This window comes from Cardiocondyla obscurior, linkage group LG08, assembly GCF_019399895.1.
Source record: "Cardiocondyla obscurior isolate alpha-2009 linkage group LG08, Cobs3.1, whole genome shotgun sequence".
NCBI lineage: Eukaryota > Metazoa > Arthropoda > Insecta > Hymenoptera > Formicidae > Cardiocondyla > Cardiocondyla obscurior.
Window position 1 is genome coordinate 5,693,801 of NC_091871.1, and position 22,644 is coordinate 5,716,444.

A 22,644-nucleotide genomic window follows, 5' to 3' on the forward strand; every position below is an offset into this window, starting at 1 on the left:
GATATGTATAAGTGGCTTAACTATTCTTATCGTCACGATTGTTATTTCTGTTTTTTCGTCAAAGAAATTAAGTTATAGATCGAAGCTAAATTGTTTTCTTTCTCGGTGCGAGTTAAAAAGTTGATGCGTTGAATTCCGAGGTACGAGCAAAAAGAAACGGGGTAGGTGAGACGACACAGTGCGCCGTACGAGGGTTAATTCCGACACCCGACATCGGACACTCGGGATTAATGACGGTCGTTGATTTGTACCGTGCCAAGATCGTACTCCCCCGAGAAACGGAAACTCGATCGTGACGATTAATTTGGCGAATTGATGCCTCTCAATTTTTTCCCCGTCTAGGTTCAAACGAGCCTGTATTCCAGCGTAATTGAGACCGCGAGTAATTTGAATCGGGCAAATTAGCCTTGGCAATCTGACCTGTTACACGAAATGCTATCGCATTTGTGATATGTGCATACGTGAAAGTTTTACCCTTAATATCTAGCGTATCGATAAAAAAAAAAAAAAAAAAAAAAATTAAATTGATTCATTAAATCTTGAGATAAATACGAATAAAAAAAGTATCGTATTAGCCGGTGCGCTGTTTGATGATTAAATCGCCGACTACAATTACGATTTCCTAGCTCGAGGCTCAAAGGGTTAAGCGCCGAAGGCAATTAATTTTAGGTGGCTCGTAGACACACGGACATAATTTCAAGTACTCTGATGCAATGAATGCTCGTACTTGGCAAGTACGACCATTCAAGTGACAGAAATTACGAGTTAGACACGCATGCGGCACTTAGCGGCTCAATTATGGACTTGTTCAATCGGTGGCCGGCCACAAAGAAAACTCCGGAGGTCTTTAGGCGCGTTATTAACTACGATGTTGACGACGCTGGCGAAAGGGATGAGAGTGCCGCGCGCGATATATTCCAGCCCTAATTTTCACGTGCACACGATTACGAGGACGCGGATACGCCGATCCGGCGCAATTACGCAGTATTGTCCGCGTAATCCGCTATTGTCATGCTCGGCTCCAGTCCTAAGTCGCGTCGCATGACGCTGCATCGCGTTCATTAAGCGTGAACGCACGCCAATTAGCGGGAACATGCAAAACAATCGTGAAATTGCATCGCGTGCTTCTTAAGGTAATCGTAAAATCGTGTTTTCCCCCGCCCAGTTCGGAACTCGGTGCCACGCACGGACGGGATGCCCTCGAGATGACCAGCGGGCGAATTTGATTCGCGACAGTTCAGGAGGAGACGCTCCTCGAGATGACACAAAAGAAAGAAATCAAGAAAACCGTAACTTCGTTTTTGAACTTTATTCGAAGATTGGAAGTTGGTTTTAAAAGCGACTTATTTGAGATTTCTACGAGTCTGGGTTTGAAAAATAAGATACTTCGGCAAGATTATATAGATACTTTTATTTGACAGTAATAATATTATTAAACGTCGAACGGCGCTGTAGATTCATTTCTTAGGATTTAATATTCATTCCGACATGTGATATTACGCATCATTATGTAATAACGCTTTTGTGGGTTAAAATCGTAAAATCTAATGATATGTTCAAAGTTAATTAATGCTTTGTTACCGGATGTCGCTGAAACCAGCAATAAATAACTTTTCTTAGACTAACAAGAGAATCTTCGCAACTGTCATAATTGATTTTAATGAGTTTTGGATATATGTTGTAAAATATTGAAAAATATGAATCTAATATTTTTCAATGTTTTACAATATATCCAGAGCTCATAAAAATTAGTGAGGGACAGCTGCGAAGATTTTCTTGTAAGTCCTCGACATTTCAAAATGTCATTTTCTGCATATTGCACCCGATAGCGTGCATTTCCCAGGGGAACAGTGTTTTCCACGAATGGAACAAATCGATGAGAGCTCGTATATAGACAAAAATTGCCTCATCGACGTGAAGGCTCGAAGAAAACGCGAGGAGCTGCTGTTAATTACGAACAAATTAATCTGCCACCGCGACTGGATAAAATCATACTCTGCTTCGATTTTTTTTCTTCAAGTTTTCAGGAATCAAAATCAAAGCAAAGATTGTGATTTCAGTCAATGATATAGCAATAAACCATAGTAATAAAGTATTCGCCACGTCGCAGTGCGAATTATCCTAGTTTTGTGTAAATGGAAAGCGGTAATCATTCGAATCAACCGAGCGTGCAGCCGTCGCGACGACGCCGCGTTCTGTCGTCACGTCGATTGAAAACGATCGATGGCAATAATATAATAATGTTCTATATATAAAAAAAGAATAATAAAATAAAAAAATGATTGATTTCTAGGTATAATATGCGTGTGCTGGGTGGCGGGTACTCTAATCGGCTTCCTACCGCTCTTCGGCTGGAACGCCGGCGAGACGGAAGATCACCGGTGCATCTTTACAAACGTCATGGACTACGACTACCTGGTCTTCCTGTACTTCGCCACGATCATCTTCCCCGCGCTGCTCATCGCTGCCTTTTACGCGCATATCTACCGCGTAATCGTAAAGCAGGTCAGTCGCGTAAAATGAATAAATTGTCCCGAAATCGCCGGGACGGTCCGATATCGAGAGCGGCAGAAAATAGCCAAAGAGTGTAACGGGTACGACGGTTTCAGTTACAGCAAATCGTCACGATGGACCCCGGCGACCCAGGGAGCGGCACTATACGACGCATTGGTGTCCTGCGGCTCGGTGGGCGCAATCATCACCAGACGACGGGGACTATGCTGAGGTGCCTCGGGGCGGCACGCAAACGCGAGGTCAAGGCGACGCAAAACCTTTCCCGTATCGTCGTCTTTTTCATCGTCTGCTGGTTTCCGCTGTACACGATCAACTGCGTGATGGCCTTCTGTCCGCAATGCGAAGTGGACGATTTTCTCATGAAGTTCTGCATCATTTTATCGCACATCAACTCGGTTGGCAATCCTCTGCTCTACGCCTACCATCTCAAAGACTTCCGTATCGCCCTCAAAAACTTCGTCTGGAGTCTACTCTTCCCGCACAGTAATGTCAAGTCTAGTGTGATCAGCGTGATCCACGATCGAGGGTCCCTTGTCGGATCGCAGAGGCTCCAGAGGCGATTTAGCGGCTTCGACCAGCCTAGAAGTCAGAGGCCGAGCCTGTTGCGCCAGGTAATCCAACTTGCTCTTATTAGTCGTCTCAGTTTTATGTTTAAAGAATTAAAATTATAAAGTTAAATGATGTACAGTGAGGTTGCATTTAAATAAAATATGCAAATATATTCGCAGGCGATCGACGGAAGCAGAAAGCTGGACGGTGCGTATCCTGAAAAACGCGTCTCGGGCAGATCGTCGTTTCGAGAAAAAGAGCCGCCTCAGAATGTGACGAAAGGCCCGGTGCCGATCGGCAACTCCGTCCCGGACACGCAGACGAGCCAAGAAGACCTAGCCAGCGACGGCGACGTCGTCGATCGCAACGGCGACGCAGCTGACCGCGACATCTCGCCCTCGATGGAGCTGCAAACGTATAAGTCCCTGGCACCGCTGCTACCCGCTGAGGAAGATCGCGTCGAGGAAACGCCACCTGCGTCGATCTTCGTGATCGAAGCCGATGTGGTGAATCACGCCGACCATCTTCTCGTTTTGGAAGAATCCCGGGACGGAGTTGACGTGGCTGGGCGGCTAACAAATTAATTAAATTCTAGAAAAGGAACATTATATTGTAAATATATTTTGCACTCGGATCTTTCCTTTTAATATTCTGCGTTTGCTGGGATTCTTTTATTTGCAGTTGCCCATTAAGCGTGCCATATAGTTATTTAAATACAGCGTTAACGAATAACGTTGAGGAGTGTTACGTAATATCGAAATAAAGCGGGTATTTAATTTGAAGTCCGAAGAAGAGCAAGTGACTTTCCGTTTTTATCACGTATTGTAAATAAAAACTAGGCTAAATATCGAGAGACTCACGATGGCACTCGCAAGGATAATACGTGCAATACATATGTCATATACAGCAGAGTTATCGAATGATATATGTACGTACGCCGAGGGAGGACAATATACTTAATGTTACATCGATTGTTTCAACGACCACGTCTTCCCTCCCTTACTAAACCTTTTGTATCTTATTTATTTCAACGTCAATCGCGTCAAATAGTAAGAAAAATTCCTGGTGCCATTTTTTTTTTTTTTATCAAACACCAAAGTGTTTATGAAATCTTGCAATTGAGTACTATTATCTATGTTACGTGTATAGGAAAATAAAATCGGCCGGAAAGCGAGATATGTGTGTAATAAAGCATGTAACAAGAATTCAGAATTCGTATTTTTTCCTTTCAAAAGTGCGTACGGCCTGTTTAAGCTTGTTCGCTAAAATTGAACTGCTGTATTAATCTGCACCAGTTCAGAGATCATCTTTTTTTTTAATTATCAGAAAAAAAGAGAGATAAATTATAAGCTATAGCAAAGAACGAGCCAAACAAGCCCCTTAACAGATGCAACAGGCGCAAGAAAACGTGGCGGCGCCCACAGCTACGCGTTCCCGCCTTTTTCGATCCCTTGCTTCAAGCTGCTATGATTTGAGCTGCTACGAGCCTTTCAAGCATCGCTGGAGCGCACGTTGGAGGGTCGAGGGCAGTGCGACGAGTTCAGATCGCTTAGAATGTGTCAGGAAGCGTTGGAGAGTGGTCTCGGGAGTTTTAGTATTGAACATCAATTAACTTGAAATTCGGAACAAAGTATGGACCCGAGCGAAGTCGAGTTTCTCGGTGAGAAACGGTTAGTTAGCATCGTGCCGAACTTCAATTCCGACGTGATCCACTTGATCTCGGGCTCGGTGGGGCCGTTCCGCGCTGGTCTGCCCGTCCGAGTACCGATCTGGCTCGCAGTGTGCCTGAAACAGAAGCAAAAATGCCGTGTCGTCGGCCAAGACTGGATGAACGTCGAGAACTTGAACGAGAGAAAGGAGATGGAGAAAATGTCCAAGTAAGTCCACTTCTGGCGTTCTTAATTACTTGCTTGACTGATGCCTCTGGTACTTCAGTTAAATTTGAATAAATTGACTCGCTAGAGAAATGCCTATTCATCAACATTCCTGCGATCAGGCTGTTCACGGAGATGCCCAGCTGTCATTACATGGACGAGAGTCAAATCCTGTTGAACATCGCAAACGACGACATCTCTGACTCGGACGGAATAAGAATCGCCGTAAAGGTATACACGTTGCTACCTGTACGTTATAACGAAGCTAAAAATAAAAATTTTACAGGATATATGGGATATAAGAATGTCAAAACTGCGCACATCCATGGATGCTTTTATGAAAAGTAACAGAATGCATGCGAGAGTCGATCATTTAACTGCCATGGAGATCAACGGAATACGTCCATTGCTGCCACACGCGTTGGATCAAATGTTACGAATACAATATGTAAGTACAAGCTTTTAAACATCTACATAAAAAGAAATAATAGTGATAAAACTTCACTGTTACATTTAACTCGTTTCTATGTTGTTATAGGCAAATGTCAGAGAAGAAAATTCTCAACAAAGCAGTGGAAGTATATAAAGAAAGTCTATTAAGTGTTTACTCATGTTGATGTATTGCAATGCCAATAGAAATTAATGTGAATATTTTGATGAATAAATTATACGATAAAGTTTTCACATTTAAATTTTCAAAGTTCTGCGTTTAAATACAAATGTATATGTAGCACTTTATTCAGTCATATGTTGGATTTATAATGTAGGAAATAAAACACTAGATACATTTATATGCGAATATATATATTACACAATGCTTTTATTAGCCGAATTATCTTCGAATTGTTATATTCACTAGCATATGTCGATCACATTTTATTATTATTTCTATATATGTATTAAGTGCATATTTACATCGGTGCATTCGTCTCGATTGCTCTTCGTTGTCCACTATTGTATGGCAATCTGCATTTATATTTACAGTTACTAAGTTCGTAGTACACACAATCCCTTAACAATCTTTGATTTGTTCTCTTTAAAAATAATCGCGCAGCTGTAAGGCCATTTATTTAAAGAATTTAGACTTTGCTCTTATTTGGTAAATTTTTCGATAATATAAGTTTAAATTTATGTAAGAATTATTAAAAAGGCAGCAAAAGTACTTGTAAAACGTCACATAATAATAAGTAGTAATTATTAAGTTTTTATGTTCTTCGATTTTACACGGAAAATTAAGATAAAAAAATTAAATAATGTACTTTGACGCGTTACACATTTGTCAATGTTAATCAATTAATTATTGCAACCGGCAATATTTGCAACAGCATGAGTTAACGTTAAAATATTAATGCAAGTAGGCAGCATAGTTTTCGCTTTTAGTCGATTTTAATATAAACTATTATCTTTTATTTAAACCGACGTAAGTACTGAACGTCTCGCTCAAGCGAGCACTCGAAAATATCACATTAGGTGGAATTCGTAGTATAACTTCGTATTCAAGACCTCGAATCAGATCAAGGATCACTCTTAAAACTCCAATCGATGAAACAACTGTACAACGTTTTGAGATCTCGTTTAAAGCGATCTGAATAAAAGATCGGACTGCGAAATTGTCGGATAAAGTCTATTTTTGGGAACGTATTCTCGAAGTTGCACGTTCCCTTAGACCGCTACGATTTTACTCGGGTCTACTTTGACTCGGATAAACATCGTGTCGTCTTTGACGAAGTGCCGCTTCTTCACCATTTCGTGAGAAACGAATCTCGGAAAGCCGAAGCCAAGGGAGTCCGGCTCGCGACTTGGCCGCTGGAAGTTCTTCCATGTTGGGTCCGGTATGAAACTCTCGACGATATTGCAGGCCTTCTCCGCGATCACCGTTTGATCGAACATCGTGAAGGATACACTGTGCGAGAACGGCCACCGCAAAAGCGCGTCGTACTCGCCAGGGAGGATTTTTATGTATATCGAGATGTGACTGCCCTCGCCGGTCCCATTCCCGTTTAGGAAAATAGATGCCTGTAAAATTGAAATAAGAAATTAACGCTTTGCATTTTATTTAAGAACTTTGATTAGTTCAATGATGAGATATGTACATGGAAAGATATCCGAGAAAAGTATGGAGACTTGATCGATGATCTATCGTACAATAATTTGTACGGCACACGTACCTGTAATTTATATCCGTATTGACTAGTATAAAAAGGCGGACTGACGAGCTCCATACCCTCTTTCGCCTTCGCTTCAGACATTTTCGCGGCGTAGTCCGTGATCTTCCATATGAGCGTGCCCGTATAATTTAACGACAGCTTGCTAATCGCTGATTTCAAGCTCGTAATTTGATGTTGCTGCTTTGTAACTAAACTGCACATGAGACTTAGATGCATCTTTGCCGATTCCTCCAAATGCTTGTCCAAAGAGAACCTATTTCCCTGTTGTAAAAAAATCATGATGTAACATTCGTTTTTTTTTTTTAACTAAAAATAAATTAAATTATTACACGAAAGACTTTTTATTTAACAAATAAACGGATTATAATTAAATATAAATTTTGAAAATTTTAAATTGAATTAATTGAGATATCAAGATATTTAAGACAGCATATTAAAAAAAATGATAAAAATCTCGTAGTCCAAACATCGGGTATTCTATTTCGCTGAAACGAAACCTGTTTCAATGCGTGCTGATTTATTTATCTTTTATGCAAGCGGATATAAGCTATAACCCGCGAAAAAATAGTACCTTGAAGCGGCAACCGGCGTCCTTGAACGTACAGGAAAGCAGATGCGTGGTGCAATGATCTTTTAGGTGAATCTCGAGATCCTCCCGAGGCAAAACCGCGGTTTCGCAACGATGGGGGCACGCAACAGGGAATCGGCCGCATTTCGCGTGATGGGCGCCGAGCGTGTCGAAAACGAATTCCTTGGTGCAGTAGCGACAGGCGACCAATCTCTTGGCACACTCGCCCAGCTTGTGCTGGCCGAGATGCCGCCTCTGGACCTTCATGCCGCATTTGTTTTCGCAGTAGAGAGGCTCGTACCCGCACGTCCCCGTGTGTTTCTGGAAAGATTAGGAAATATTGTATTACTATGAATATTACATCATTAATTCTAATTTTAAAAAGCCATAAATTAATATTATTTACTCAATTGTTAATAATTTTTTTTATTTTTAATTTTGCAATTATTGTCTAAATCTCGTAAATTCCCACATGTGAAATCGTTCAATTACTATACCTCTAAAGTGTGTCCGGTAAACTCTTTGGCACAAAAGTCGCAGCGGGCCCTACGCTGGGCGCAGGTGTACTTCAGGTGATCTTCCATGAGCACCCGGGGTATCATCGCCCCGCATTTGTTGCCGCATGGGACCGCATCGTGCTTGCACGTGTTTAGGTGTGCCTGTGACAAAGGAAAAAAAATTAAATTCAGCCGGAGATCGGGACATTGAGAGGCTCGCTCATTAGTGACAGAATACTCTTTACGGTGATCTTACCTTCAGCTTCCTGAGCTCGTCCGACCATTTGCAGCCGTCCTTGTGGTGTATACAGTATACAATGGAACCCATTATTGCCTTTTCTGCCTCCGTATCTTGAAAGTTCTGCAAGTTATCGGGAGAGAAATGTTATTTGCGTTTGTTAGCGGATTAAAAATTTACGGCTTTCGAGAAATCTGTTTAGCGAGACGCCGTTACCTCGCTCCAGATCATTTATCTAAATATTTGCGATGACGTGCAAAATTATTCGACCGCGTTTAAAACTTCGTCCGGCAATTGCTGAACTATTTTCGAAGCTAACCATTGTCAGTTTACTTTTCGGAATAGCGAGACGGTAACACGGGGTGAAACGCCTTGGGAGAGATGCTACCTCGTGCAGAGAACCACGTGGGTGGTGCAAAGCCAAGAATACTTGAAACTATCGTCACATTACTCGAGCAAACAACCGATATACATAATTCCAATTAACGCTAATTAATTTTTTTTTTATAAAGTATTTGAATAAATAATTAATTATTTTTTTATAAAATAAATTACACAAGATTGATAGGAAGCTCCGTACATTTGTCTATCTATTTTCCTTCGAATATGTTTTTCGAGAGGATTTTCTCGAAGAGCACGTAGGTTTTAGAAAAAGGAGCCATGAGATACGATCAGCCTTATGCCATTCGTATACGGACGAGTCCAGTGTATAAATGTGCGCTCGGGATGTGCTTGAACGTTGAAACCTGCACGACCAGCAAGGTCGAGGAACCTAGCGCAATCAGCCCGGCCGTTAGTGGCGAGATATAAACGGAAAAGAAATGAAGGAGACAGACCTGCCTTCTCGCTTTCGAGATCGCTCTCGGACACTTTATATCGAACGCTTCGGCAGCAGAAAAAAGAAATTATAAAGAGGGAAGAAATGGAGACGCATGAAGAAGTCGAAGGCAGAGACCCGAGTCTCGTCGCAGGCTCAGAATAAGGTGATACGAGGCGGAGAATAAATGTGTTGCGGATGCATTACAGAGCGAAGATTGCTAAAGAAGCCATACTGAAGAAACTGCAAAAAGCAGATTACAAAAAATAAAAAAATAAAAAAAAAAGAAAAGAAAAAAGAAAATAATTCTTAATACAATTTAAAAAATATATAATAAATTATTTTAATGGCAAATTATTAATTTAATAATTAATAAATATAACCGGAATAATTTTTATTAAATTAATAATCTGAAAATCAAATTATTGGGATAATAATATGGTAGATATAATTTATCTGGAGGTTTCTGCTCTACTAAGTAGTTCATTGTTCGAACGGGGGTCTCTCCTCTTTGCGTCGCATTAGAATACCAGCGTGCCGCGGCAGGTAAGCATGACGTTACGGTAAAGTAACGGACAATCGATCTTCGCATGTTCCACTTACTCTCCGTACCTCGCAGCGCCGAACGTTCAACGTCCAATATTCAGTGTCGTTTAATGCCATCATAAGCGGTCAATCGGCGCACTTTACGTGCAACAGGATTTTTTTCTTTCCCTCCGCCTGACCTCGGTCAAACGGACGCGATCTAGATCGAGATCCGCGTTGCAGCAACGAGCGAGTCGCATAACATTTTCTTATCGTTACATCAAATTACGCAAACATATCGTTACTATAAAGATCAATTAAATCTTTAATGTTTCTTTCTGGGAAGGAAAAAAAAAAGAAACTCGTTTTTCTAGCACAAAAAAAGATTTGGCGTGTAAAATACGTCCCACTCATGCAACTGCAAAAGTTTATCTTAATTTTTATTTACTTTTTAATTTTATTATAATTAATTTTCTTCATTTAACTGCCAATTAAATTATTAAAAAACCAATTTTGATTTTAGTACATTGGCTTTATTATTTTCTGATTTAGGCGGTTCTGGGCAGTGCAAGAGTCATTAAAAATTAGACCTCGCGTTCTCCTTGGCGACACCAGGATATTCCCACGAATCTGACCGCCGTGGACTCCGAACGGCCGTCTCTTTTCGGTCCCGAGTGCACGACCTTGGCGAACGGCCGGGAATTAACATACGACGCGACGTGTGCGTGCGTTGATCTCGCCGCCTCGTCGTTCCCAAAAACGGTCGAATCTCCGAACGGGCAGTATATGTATAGACAGTATATGTCACGCCGAGATTGTGAAAAAACGGAACGTTTCAGCTATTAATTGCGATGCAGAAACCGCCCTTTATAATTTTCTCCACGATCCGCACGGCAGTTTTATAGTTATTTCTCGATCGTTATACTTAAGATCATCGATCGCTAATTAATTTATAGTATTGTCGATCTTTATTAAGCCTCGGAATGAAGATAATTCGGCGATTTCGTGGGGTACCAATGTAAAAGAAATTTAATGTGGACGCACGTCATATTATCTACTTTTTTCTTTTAATAAAATTTAATTAAGCCCTTCGTGCAACTTCGAGAACTAATAACCTTTCGATATTTCTTCCGGGATCGCCTCGAAAGCCGAGGATACCAAGCGAGAATACGGCCGTTTCGCGAAAAAGATAATGCGGTTGTTTACGTTCGAAGACGTCTGATGCCGCGCCAGAATCTCCATCCGCTCGCGCGGCTTCCTCTCGCGTAGGGCTGCGCCCATGCCGCGAAGCGTAACGTTCTCGTTCACTCGAACGGCGGAGTTCATCGCCGTGGAATGCACGACGAGGAACAATGCGCGGGGGAGAGGGGCAGAGCGCAAAGCCGTTGCCACTTCCGGCGCAGACCGACCAGGGAACGCCGACTCCGTCGTCGTCGTCGTCGTCGTCGTGGGAAGGGAAGGGAGCGAGAAAGAAAGAGGGAGAGAACAAGAATGAAAGAACGAAGAGAAAGAAGAGGCCGACTGCTTTTAATATAACACCGTAATTACTGTCCTCAGCGGACTAAATGTAACCGCCGACCCGCGTTATCTCGCATTCCCGAGCGGCGGCATATGACACGGAGAATCATAAAAGAACGCGGCGCGCGTTTAGCTTGAATTTGAAACCACGCGCTCGCAGCTGGAGTTCACGGCGAAGTGGACCCACGCGTTGGAATTTCGCCCCGGGAAAGAAAGAAAAAAGAAGGAAGCGTCTTTCCACTTTCTAAGTCTCATTGAATTCGCCAGTACCGCGTTATACAACGCGATCGTATCTTCCGTTCGTTTCTACCGACAAAGGAAGGACGGTGCACACCGCGTCGAAAATTTTAAAGTTCACCGAAGTACGTCCTATCTTTTTGTTTTATTTTATAGAAACGGAGAAAAAAAAATCGTTACGTTAAAATTAATACTCTTATTAATTAATATTATTAATTCCTCGTGCTATTTATTCAGATAAAAGTTGAGAATTGTAAAACCGGAGCTTTGAGGTCGATTAAGAATCCCGTCCGATTAAGACCGGTATCAATGTTTGCCAATCCGACGTGTATTCTCCTCGCAGAGTCGGGGAGCCGGAAATTGCGGCGACCGAATCAATTATGAAATTCTTTTAACCGAGCGTTTCGCCGTTCCCGCCGTCGTTCGTCGAGAAGAAGCCGCGCAACGGGAGGAGAGGTCGAACGACTTCGGAAGCGGTCGAGGCCATCTGTTACGCTTGGTTCCCACGCTTCCGCCGGTCGTGCCTTCAGCCCGGCATTTTATTCTGACGGCATTCGCGCACGAAATTCCACGAATCATACGGGCGCGAAGGAAAACCCTTTCGTCGCCAAGTCGGCGCAGCATCTGGTAGCAATATTAAAACGCGGCTGCCGTCGAGAAGAACCGTTCTCCAGGCAGGAACTCTCCCGTATCTCGGAGTCAACGGTCTCCCGCGCGTAATCGCCTAAACTTATTCTCAACTCCGCGCCGGAAACGGCCCCGCTGATATCGGAAACCGCTGTTTCCGCCGACGCACTTACGACGAGTTCTTTTTCTCTTTCTCTCTCTCTTTCTCTTTCTCCCACGTGCGGCTCAAATGTCATCGAGAATAACACGAGCTTCTTCCGAAGAGAGGAAGACGAGCGTGAGACGCGACGTTTCAAATGCCCGAGTATCGACAGACTTATTTTATTAATTATTCGTTTCGCGAGATGAAAAGCAAAATACACCCGTGCACGAAAATGAAGGGAAATGTTTGAAAAGTGAAAAAGAATCAAACCTCGTCCGTAATTATAGGCGCTTTGTCCATGGTGTCGTTGATTGGACTGGGTGGTGACGTGGGGCTAGCGCTGGGGCTCACGTGGAAGCCCTTGGTCTCCTTCGCAGGCCTCTGCGGCGACACCCTCGCCGGGAAGCTCAGGGTCTTGGTCCACTGCGACAAACCGCGCACCATCTTCAAAATTAAAGGCACCAGCGTCACTCGCACTCCCGGATCGACTCGCTACCATTCAGTTTCAGACCCGCGACTCGCGCAGGTGAGGCATGGTCGTTTAAATCGCGTTCCCACGGGCCCGCCGACTCCTCGCTCGCGGTCACGAGAGGTCTCGCGACGCGGGGACCTGACACCCGACCGGAAGTCGTCTGACCTAAGTACGCCGCGACCCTACTCGGCTCCTGAACCTCGAAGAAGCTGCTAAACGCGGACCAAGTCGAGGCCTGGCTTCAGCAACGCGCAAGACCGAGCTCACTTATGAACTGACACGCAAGCTGCGACTGGCTCCTCTGGACCCCATGATGTCGAGGTAGTGGTGGTGGTCACGCCGGCGGTGGAGGATGGAGGGTGGAGGGTAGAGGAGGAAGAGGAAGAGGCGAGGGAGCAGCTGCGAGAGGGACGACGGGGGGAGACTCGGTCGCGAGCCAGAAGAGCCGTTCGAGCGGCCGAGAGACTGGATAGTGCACGATCATGCGAGCGCGTGCAGTTTCCCAGTTTTCTCGTCTTGCCCGCAATCATTATCCCCCCAGCTTCCTGAAAACCATCTCCCGAAACAGTGTGAGAACTCGAACTGATGAATGACGAAAGCGATCGCGAGCGAGCGAGCGACTTATCTCGCAAATTGCAGTCCACGGTTCGTGGGTTTCTAGGTAACGTCGACTTTGACTTAATTTGGTCAGTCCGGAGTCTTACTTAGAAGCGAGAGAAAATTAAAAGAATTAACCGAGATTGAGATCGAGACCAAGGGACGTCGAGGGGTTTTTTTATACGGAAGATTTCATGTATCAAACCCGCCCCCGCGAGACTTTCGTCTCGAAGAAAGATAACTGGGGAGGAACGTGATAACCGAGAAAGGAAGACCGTTCAGAGGTGGGAGAGGCAGGTCGTGAATGAAGGTGCGCGTGCATGTAAAACAGGAATGCGCTCTCTCTCTCTCTTTCTCTTCCCTCTTTTCTTCCTCTTCTCAGGTGGCGAACAGGTACGATCCTGTACAATCCCGCAGAGTACCTTTCAAAACGTTTACTTAGATCATTCCTTGATAATTAAGGCATCATTTTACTCCTGATTTATTTACGAGGTATACAATTATCAAAGTATCTTTCTCTCTTTTTTTTTCGATTATTGAAAAGAAATTTTATTAGTAAAATTTTATGATTTATTGCGAGATTCGTGATACAAAAAAAAGTTTGATTAATGTGCAAAGAAAGACTTGGCGAGCCTGATTTCCGATTTCAAAATCGTCTTTTCGAAGACAAAGATCTCTATAGGCGACGCAATTAGCAAGAAAAAAAAAAAAAAAAAAAGAAAAAGAGAAAGAGATACGTGTTGCTAACTGCGCTGTGTGGAGTAACGAGCGGAGGTGGAAGGGACGCGAAAGAAAAATGGAAAGAGAGAAAAAAAAAAAGAGAGAGGAAGATAAAAAGAAAATTGGGAGAAAGAGGAAATAACGCTATCACCGGACCTATATTTCCGCCCGGTATGCACGGCGTGCATTCAACTGCCCGCGGACCGGATCTAACCAGCTGCGGCCTTCTTCGACCTTCCCCCCACCGATGATCGGCGAAGGGAGGAAGCCCTATCTCTCTTGACCGGCGACGGCCCGTCCCAGGCCCTCCGATAATCGCGAGGGCGATCCATCTAACGTGGATCACCGGGTTCTCGATAGATAATCGGTCACGAAGCTGAAAAATCATACGTAGGCCGAGCTTGTATTTTCCCACCCAAATAGCATACACATGTCTAAGACATTTAATACGTAAAACTAGACAAAATAAAAAGAGAAAAAAAAGAAGTGAATAGCAATAAAGTAAAATTAAAATATAAAAACCGAAAGTAGCGTGTTTAATTAGTATAGTTGCTTAACAACGCGTTACCCAATAGTTCGCCAGTCGCGCGCTTGCACTGCATCTGTTCTACTTAACGTGGATCGCAGGTGGAATCGATGCGATCGCGATCGAAAAATTTTTTCTTTCGAGGTAGGGATTCGTTGAGTCCTCATGCGCGCGGTCCTCAGCGGGCCGCGGAGTACAAAGGTGGCCCCTTTCGAGGCGAAGCGCACCTGGCAAGACAGCGATCAGGAGGGACCAAGCGCGGATGAGGATACAAACGGAGCGCGCGCCGGCCGGGGAGCGACGTCGGGAAGTGTGCAGCTGTCACAGCAGCTGCGAGCCTTCCTTCTGCCGGCCTCTTCTTTTTGCCCGGCCGGCTTTCCACCGGCGCCTCCTGCGCCTTTTGCCACGTATCGACTAATTCTTGCCTTGGCATACTGATTCTTTTACGGATTTTATACTTGGTCGCAAGGAGATGGCGAACGCAGCTGGAAGCCATGCCGGCATGGCAACGGAAGGCTGAAAGATGGTTCCAAGCACGTATCAGCGATTAGAATGTCCCTCAGCGACCTTTATGTCTTTCAGAGTCTTTCAGACATGCCACGGATGCCTTCCGTGCTGTTATATTATCTTGGAAGCAAGTCTATTGGAATAAACATCTGGTCGACACGTTTACCATAAATTTAATTTATTAATTTATCAAAATCTATGCCTTTAATTTATTTAAATATAGCGTGTAACCGTGAACGTACCATTCTCAGGATTTTTATCAAGCTTCCAGACCAGTTCGTTTATCTTATACTGATATCATTTTATTAGATTTTCCAATAGGATCAATTGTTATATCAATTATGATTTAAAAAATTAATTTCAAGTCACGCTTGTGTTTTATATATTTTTCGCTGATAACATTTACTACTTTTACTTAATAAATTTCGCTTATCCCGATTGTCGGGAGAGGGGAGAGGGGGGCAAATTGTTCTCTAAGTGATCAGCGATTGTAATCTATTTTATTTTACGCGGGAGGAGGACCCGCATCTCAACTCAATTTCGAGAGCAACAGCCACTGTCGCGAGGAAGAAAGGATATCGTTGCGAGATGGAGTGGTCCGCCAGCATCTGCGCTCCTCTTGTAAAACTAAACTTCCTACCCTGCCCACACATCTGCCTCCCTATGGCACATCCGTAATGGATGCTGCGCAACATATCTCCACGACGAGAGCGGGCGAGGCGACGTTACGTTCACCAATCTTGAAATTTATATATATAATAAAATATATATGTATATATTTAATCCACGCCTTGCTATTCTGAATCTCGAATTTATTATTTATCAATTTTTCTCCGATGGCTTTTTGCCACGTACTTAAATTAACTTAACTCTCGCGCTTCTTTCACGTCACCATAATAACTCAATTTCGCTTTTACTATAATACGCAGATACGTATGCATTCAAACGAGATTGATGCAACAGCAGCCACTACTCGCCGAGATACTGAATAAAAGATACAGTTGATCGGGACAATCGGTTTTGCCCCATTTGCGCTTTTCGACGAACTCGGAATAATCTTATCAGCCTCAGAGTTAAAAAGGAAGGGAAAAAAAGAAATCAAGGAAACTTATTCCCGCCCCATATCTACATATGGACCTTTACGATCGCCTGTGATTATTTACGCTTGCGTAATCGACGCTGGCACGGCTGGAAGCGCAATGGAAGACTCGTGTCGCAAAACGGCTAGGTGAAAGGAAAGTTTCGCGGCGTTTCGTGCGCCGGATGAAATAGTGGATTCTTTAGTGGCGATATCGGTTCTTCGACACGTTACTCGCTTATCTCGGGCCTTGAACGGAGTACCTTTTTTCGTTTCAACAGCGACGCCACTCGTAGGAGACTTTCAGCTGCCGTTTTACGACATATCATAATGAACAAGGCAGAGAGAAGAAGAAAAAGGAACGATTAAAAAATGAAAAATAATTTTATGCACGGTTGTATAACTAGATCGTGTCGAGATTGATCATCGATCGATGTATAACATCTACGAGAAGAGTCTGTTTTTCTAAATAAGTTATTCTTGTTGTGGAAGTGAAGCTAATCAAGGAATTCGAGATTTCGAGATAAAAACGTGATATCTGAGACAAGTAATATTTTTTACTTATGGTAAGACTCTTTTTTCTTTTTTTTTTTAGATAAATTTCTTACTCGATTCAGTAACAAGACGAGAATTAAGATGAGTGAAACTCGATTTGCAATAAATATCTCAACTCACATATACGTATGTTAATATTTTCTCGTTTTTTCCCGTCTTTCTGTCAAACCAAACATTTCTAACATCTTAAATATTCCTAACATCCCAAATTCTAAAAAAAAAAAATTGATAACTAATTAAAATAAATAAATAAGCTGAATACATAAAATTAATTAAAATCAATTAATTAATTTTCTTTCTTTTCCTACGCCAAGCACAGTTCGTTGCTTTTTTTCACTTTCCTTCATTTTACATTCCGTGTTCTTAGTGCGTTAAAGTTTCCACCCTCCCTTTTCTAATCAGACGATTTTAAAGCCAGGAATTGGGGTAGTCACACAGTAATGGTATGCGCAGCTGTTCGATCGCCTCCAGAACGTATCGGATGATGGCAGCTGCACCAAAGTGCGGCGCATTGCTGCCCAATTCGATAACCAGCTCGCTCCTCGGCTTCTACGTGCGCGTGTGTGGCGCACAAAGGTACGGTCGGCCGCGTTATAAACCACAACCGGATAATAAAGCCTACACTCGCGAGAACACCTCGAAGTGAATCACCTGGCTACTCGCAAAACGCTGCAGAAGTGTTATATTCGTTGGCGTGTGCTCAAAATTAAGGGGATACAACAATCGAATTCGAACTTACAATCGCGAGGCAGCTTTTTCGACCGAACGCAAGCGATAAATGTATCATATTAAGTCAGAAACGTCAGAAGGAAATACCACATGCTGAATGGTCTTGCACGACATTGCCAAATAAAAAGATTTACTTTTTGATAAACTTTCAAAAGCCTTAATTAAATGATATGTATATCATTTTTCTATCTTATTGTCGTTATCATTCTGTAACGTCGGCAAAACCAAGCGCAGGGAAATCATAATCATTGCGAACTTACCGCTTCAGGTATCCGGCTGGCATCATAGATCGACGTTTGATACACGATACTTCCCCTCTTCAGCGGACCTGGCACTCGCGAGGCCTTCCCAGCCTCCTCCCGCGAGGAGAGACCCGCGGGGCGTCTCTTGAGGAATCTATAGCGCCGGAGTTCGTCGAACCGCGAGACCGTCTTCTATCTGTTGTCCAGCTCTCGTGGCCGCTTATCAGCACGACGGCGTGGCGGGCCCGTTCGCGCGACAGCGTGATGTCGACTGCACAATCGCGTGCAAGTCGCATTACCGGTGCACGCGACGAGATCGCGGCCCCACCGTTGCGCTAGGCGAGACTAAGGTCCCTCGGGATATCACGCTCGACGGGGCACGCGCGGAGCTCGCGGGGCCCCGTGTACGCCTAGGTAACCGCTAAGGCAGGTGACGGCAGACAGGTGAGCGTGTTGGCGGAACACAGGAAGTACCGGGGACAGAGAGGTAATACAAAGGCCCCTCTCGCTGGTGGAGCAAAGACGGAGGGGCAGAGGGGCACTGGGGAGAGTGAGAACTTGCCAAGTGCCCAGAAAGAGAATTGCGGAGAGCGTAATAACCGCGGGAAAATCCTCCGCAAAGTTCGTCGAGGATTCGCTCTTTCGCAAATTGGTACCCTGGAGAAAGGCGAAGGCGGCGACGGTCCTCGTTAATTTATTCCAGAAGAATTTGGAGAACTGTAAATCGAATTTAAATGTATTATTCAATTTATTGTGTGATAATGATGTCAGGAGAAAAGGGGGAGAATTGTGCTTAGCACGCAAATAGATCGGGCGAGAGAGAATTAACCTGAATTTAGTTAGATTGAATTTGTTGCGAAAAGAGATATTTTACTTACAATTTAAAGTCACGATTTTCTTTAGCTGGGGAAACTTCAGTTGAGGGAGAAAATCAACTTCGAATCGTGGGTCGTAAGCTTGTATGTATATTCCGGGAAGCGATTTGAGATGCATAACAATGATATACGCAGCGGATGTCGTAATAATATCATTTGGAGTTGACTGCATCATATCGCTTTAGTCGGATTACTCACTTTGCCTTATGACGTCCTTTGATGTCATCGTCGAGATATATTCTTAAGTAGTTCAATATTCCTGTAAGCGCATATTATGTAATATAATCTTAAATGCAATATTTTAATAAACAGATAATTTTTTAATATCTCAACAATTAGATTCAATATATTTTAATATCTTCTTGAATATCAAATACAAATTTATGTTGCGTTACCGCAATCCGGGGACTCTGTGATTTTATTGGAAAATTAAACAACTATTATCGCTCTCATCGCGCGGATACCTACATTCCGTTTCGGGATTTTCCTCGAGTTCACCACGCCAGGCAACATGGCGTTATTATTCCGCCTGCAACTCGCGTACAGGAATAGCTCGCGCATCTCTTTCTCCGTCGTTCTTTTGCTCCTTCTTTCCACTCCTCTACGACACGCGCATACATATGTCGCAGGGAAAAGTTCGCACTCTGTCTCTCTTTCTCCTTTTCTCTCCCTTTTCTTCCTCCACCATCTTCTTATTTTCTTTCTTTTCCTCATGATGGAGGCTAGTGACATTGCCCTCTGTCGTTCGCTATGTGTGTCGCTTGCGACGCCATTAATTGGCTGCAAAACTAGACCAACGAATATGAAATATTAAACCAAATGAGATTATCAGTTTCAGGATTTTCGTTCATGGTTATCTCTTTAATTACAAACAGGATAGAGGAAAAATTGAAACGTATCTCAAATGCGAATAAATAAATGTATGTCGCATGAATTATATATATATCATGAAATGTGATATGATAAAATAAAAAGATAATAGTAATAATAATAAATGATATAAATAAAAAATTGTTTAATCGATTTAAATACCAAATAAATTACCTAAGAATATTAGTGCTTTCCAGCCGGTGCTCTTAAAAACTCGCGCGCTTCTCGCATCGCTATAAATTGGCGCGACTGACTTTATAACCTAGCTAACTTGAATGAACATCAAATTCAACGATACCTTGCTTCCCGGAGAAGAACGACGTTGACTTCTATCAATTTGTTGTCGTTTCGTGTAAAATCCACCGAATGAACGTAATTACGATGGCATTCGTGACGAAGACATTAATCTGCACAATCATAGAAGTTTAAGTTCAATCGCAACGAAAATAATATTTTATTTGGAACAACGATACCTCTTACTTTTTAAGCTCCTAAGCAACATTCATATTTATTCATTAAAAAAATGTAATCACAGTTGAAGAACGCAGCATGTCCACGATAAACGGAAAGAACTGGCTGCGGCCGAACAGTCTGCAGTGCAAAAACTTGCACGAGTATTTAAAATCCCGCACGCCCGACACTTTAAACAAACTGTACCACAAGCCGCCGATATGCTTAGCTGTATTTCGCGAGCTGCCCATCATCGCTAAACACTACGTCATGAGGCTTCTGTTCGTCGAGCAGCCAGTGCCACAGGCTGTCATAGCGTCCTGGTGCTCTAAGCTGTACTTTGAAGAGCATCAAAAGGTGGTGCAGATCCTGAATGAACTATATGTGTGGAAAGAGGCGTCTATACCTGGTGGCTTACCGGGCTGGATCTTGAATAACACATTCAAGAAGAATCTGAAGATTGTGTTGCTAGGAGGTGGTAAACCCTGGACCATGTCAAATCAGTTAGAGACTGACAGCAAGCCTCGAGATGTAGCCTTCCTTGATTCCTATGCTTTGGAAAGATGGGAGTGTGTCTTGCACTACATGGTTGGTTCCCAGCAACAAGAAGGTGAGGTCTTTTAGAAATTCCATTTTTTATGCATTCTAAAATATATATCGTAATTTATATTTTGTGTAAAAGTTTTTAAAAAATTTGGTAATATTTTTAAATATTGCAATAGGTATATCCGCGGATGCTGTAAGGATTCTTCTGCATGCTGGCTTGATGAAGAGAGATGAAGCTGATGGAAGTCCAGTAATAACTCAAGCTGGTTTTCAGTTTTTGCTTTTAGATACAGCTTCACAGGTAATATCACTTCTTTATGATTTTTTTGTTATATAAAAAATATATGTATTGTATCAAAAACGATATAATTTTTTTTTTTTTTTTTAATAGGTATGGTATTTTATTCTACAATATCTCGACACCATTGAGGCGCGTGGTCTTGATTTGGTAGAGTGCCTTACCTTCTTGTTTCAATTAAATTTCTCCACGCTTGGTAAAGATTATAGTACAGAAGGTATGTCCGAGGGACTCTTAACGTTTTTACAACACTTAAGAGAATTCGGACTTGTTTATCAACGAAAACGAAAAGCGGGAAGGTAAAATAGATGAAATATAATATATGTATTATTTGCCGCGTGATAATGAAATGCTGACTGATTTATATTAATTTATGTTTCAAGATTTTATCCAACCCGATTAGCTTTGAACATTGCTACGGGTGAAAACAAACCTTTAACTAGAGATACGGATAAGGAAGGGTATATAATTGTGGAAACAAATTACCGAGTTTACGCCTACACGAATTCAAACCTGCAAGTTGCACTGCTTGGACTTTTCTGTGAAATGTTATATAGGTCGGTGCAACGCATTTAAAAATGCGTATAATATATATTAACAAGTTTAAATAAATAATTATGTCGTTCTGTTTTCAGGTTTCCAAATTTAGTTGTGTCGATATTGACAAGAGACTCTGTCAGACAAGCGTTAAAGAGTGGAATAACTGCTTCTCAAATAGTAGGGTACGTATGGTGTTAACATCTTGAATATTTAAAACAAAATCTAGAAATATTTTTGTTAATATGTTACTTTACGTCAACAGCTATTTGCAACAACACTCACATAGTAAAATGATAGAAGCAGGGCCACCCGTACTACCACCTACTATCGTCGATCAAATTAAGCTATGGGAAAATGAAAGAAATAGATTTCTATTCAGCGAAGGAGTTCTGTACAGTCAGTTCCTCTCACAAACTGATTTCGAGGTTCTTCGGGACCATGCGGTCTCAACTGGAGTATTAATTTGGCAAAGTGAAAGGTGGTTATATTTTAAATATAAATAACTTCAAATATTAAATATGTAATTTTTTCTCGAGCAATTATTGTAACAAATGCAATTAATTATAAATAACATTTTTTTTTTGCAGGAAGAGAACTATGGTGGTTACCAAAGCCGGTCACGACGACGTAAAAAAATTTTGGAAGCGGTACTCAAAAGGCTCGAGCTAATATTAGATAAATATAATTTAATTTTAAGCGCTTTATGTATGGTATTACGTTTTCTACGTAGCGACAAAAAAATATTGCCCCAAGAAAGTGCCTAGAAAAACTGGAGAAGTGTTTTTGACATAGACTGAAGAAGTAACGTTTTCTTTTTAATCGATGCCAAAGCTTTCTCAAGTCGGACTAGGTTTTGATAACGAGTGTGATATTCAAGTAAGTTCTTTTTTAGCTATTTAATATTGTTTCTACATTTCCGCTGCAATTATCAAATTCATACAATTGGATGCAAAAGCACTGTTTAAAACTCGTCAATTTAATTTGCCGTAGTAAGGGCTATTGTGATCTCACGTAAATAAATTTATCGAAAGATGAACAGCATAGCCGTCTTTTAATATATTTTGACCATCACGTTTTTAAAACAAACTTAGTGTAATGTAAAAAAATATGCAAATGTACGAGCATACATTTAAAAAACGTATATACAATATCGGTAAACTAGATATAATAAATACTTCTAACTTACTGTTAGATCGCGAAACTACAACGACAGGAGGAACATTTGAAAATAAAAAATATATTATTTTTTTAATTCTCACGAGTCCCCTCGCGTTACGCGAGCCGTCGTAGACGCTGTAATTTAGTACTTTTCCGCATCACTCGTCTTTCCTGCTGCCTTACATTTATTGGCGTGACACTCCACGC

The 22,644-nt window shown here is 42.2% G+C and overlaps 3 protein-coding genes across 6 annotated transcripts; 2 read left to right on the forward strand and 1 right to left on the reverse strand.

Annotated features, from left to right (window-relative positions):
* The first annotated feature begins 4,513 nt into the window (after window positions 1-4,513).
* On the forward strand, window positions 4,514-5,730 carry Psf2 (DNA replication complex GINS protein PSF2-like protein). The gene is made up of 4 exons (XM_070660300.1): window positions 4,514-4,940; window positions 5,060-5,168; window positions 5,224-5,385; window positions 5,476-5,730. Exons 1-4 carry the CDS (start codon window positions 4,696-4,698, stop codon window positions 5,521-5,523), a joined length of 564 nt encoding a protein of 187 aa, XP_070516401.1. The 5' UTR covers window positions 4,514-4,695; the 3' UTR covers window positions 5,524-5,730.
* Window position 5,731: 1 nt separating this feature from the next.
* On the reverse strand, window positions 5,732-19,842 carry Traf4 (TNF receptor associated factor 4). 4 transcript variants are annotated; one of them, XM_070660288.1, is made up of 10 exons: window positions 19,744-19,842; window positions 19,044-19,363; window positions 18,579-18,834; window positions 17,719-18,417; window positions 12,545-12,697; window positions 8,427-8,531; window positions 8,171-8,332; window positions 7,677-7,994; window positions 7,106-7,366; window positions 5,732-6,953 (listed from the first exon to the last, which is right to left on the reverse strand). In XM_070660288.1, exons 5-10 carry the CDS (start codon window positions 12,572-12,574, stop codon window positions 6,600-6,602), a joined length of 1,230 nt encoding a protein of 409 aa, XP_070516389.1. In that variant the 5' UTR covers window positions 12,575-12,697; window positions 17,719-18,417; window positions 18,579-18,834; window positions 19,044-19,363; window positions 19,744-19,842; the 3' UTR covers window positions 5,732-6,599. The 4 variants fall into 4 exon arrangements, with proteins under 4 accessions (XP_070516389.1, XP_070516387.1, XP_070516390.1 ...); XM_070660286.1 differs by having other exon boundaries at window positions 12,545-12,718; XM_070660289.1 differs by lacking the exon at window positions 12,545-12,697.
* Window positions 19,843-19,994: 152 nt separating this feature from the next.
* On the forward strand, window positions 19,995-22,320 carry Mrn (general transcription factor IIH subunit 4 marionette). Its single transcript, XM_070660285.1, has 7 exons — window positions 19,995-20,505; window positions 20,618-20,742; window positions 20,833-21,038; window positions 21,123-21,296; window positions 21,375-21,461; window positions 21,542-21,757; window positions 21,867-22,320. Exons 1-7 carry the CDS (start codon window positions 19,995-19,997, stop codon window positions 21,946-21,948), a joined length of 1,401 nt encoding a protein of 466 aa, XP_070516386.1. The 3' UTR covers window positions 21,949-22,320.
* Window positions 22,321-22,644: the final 324 nt, after the last annotated feature.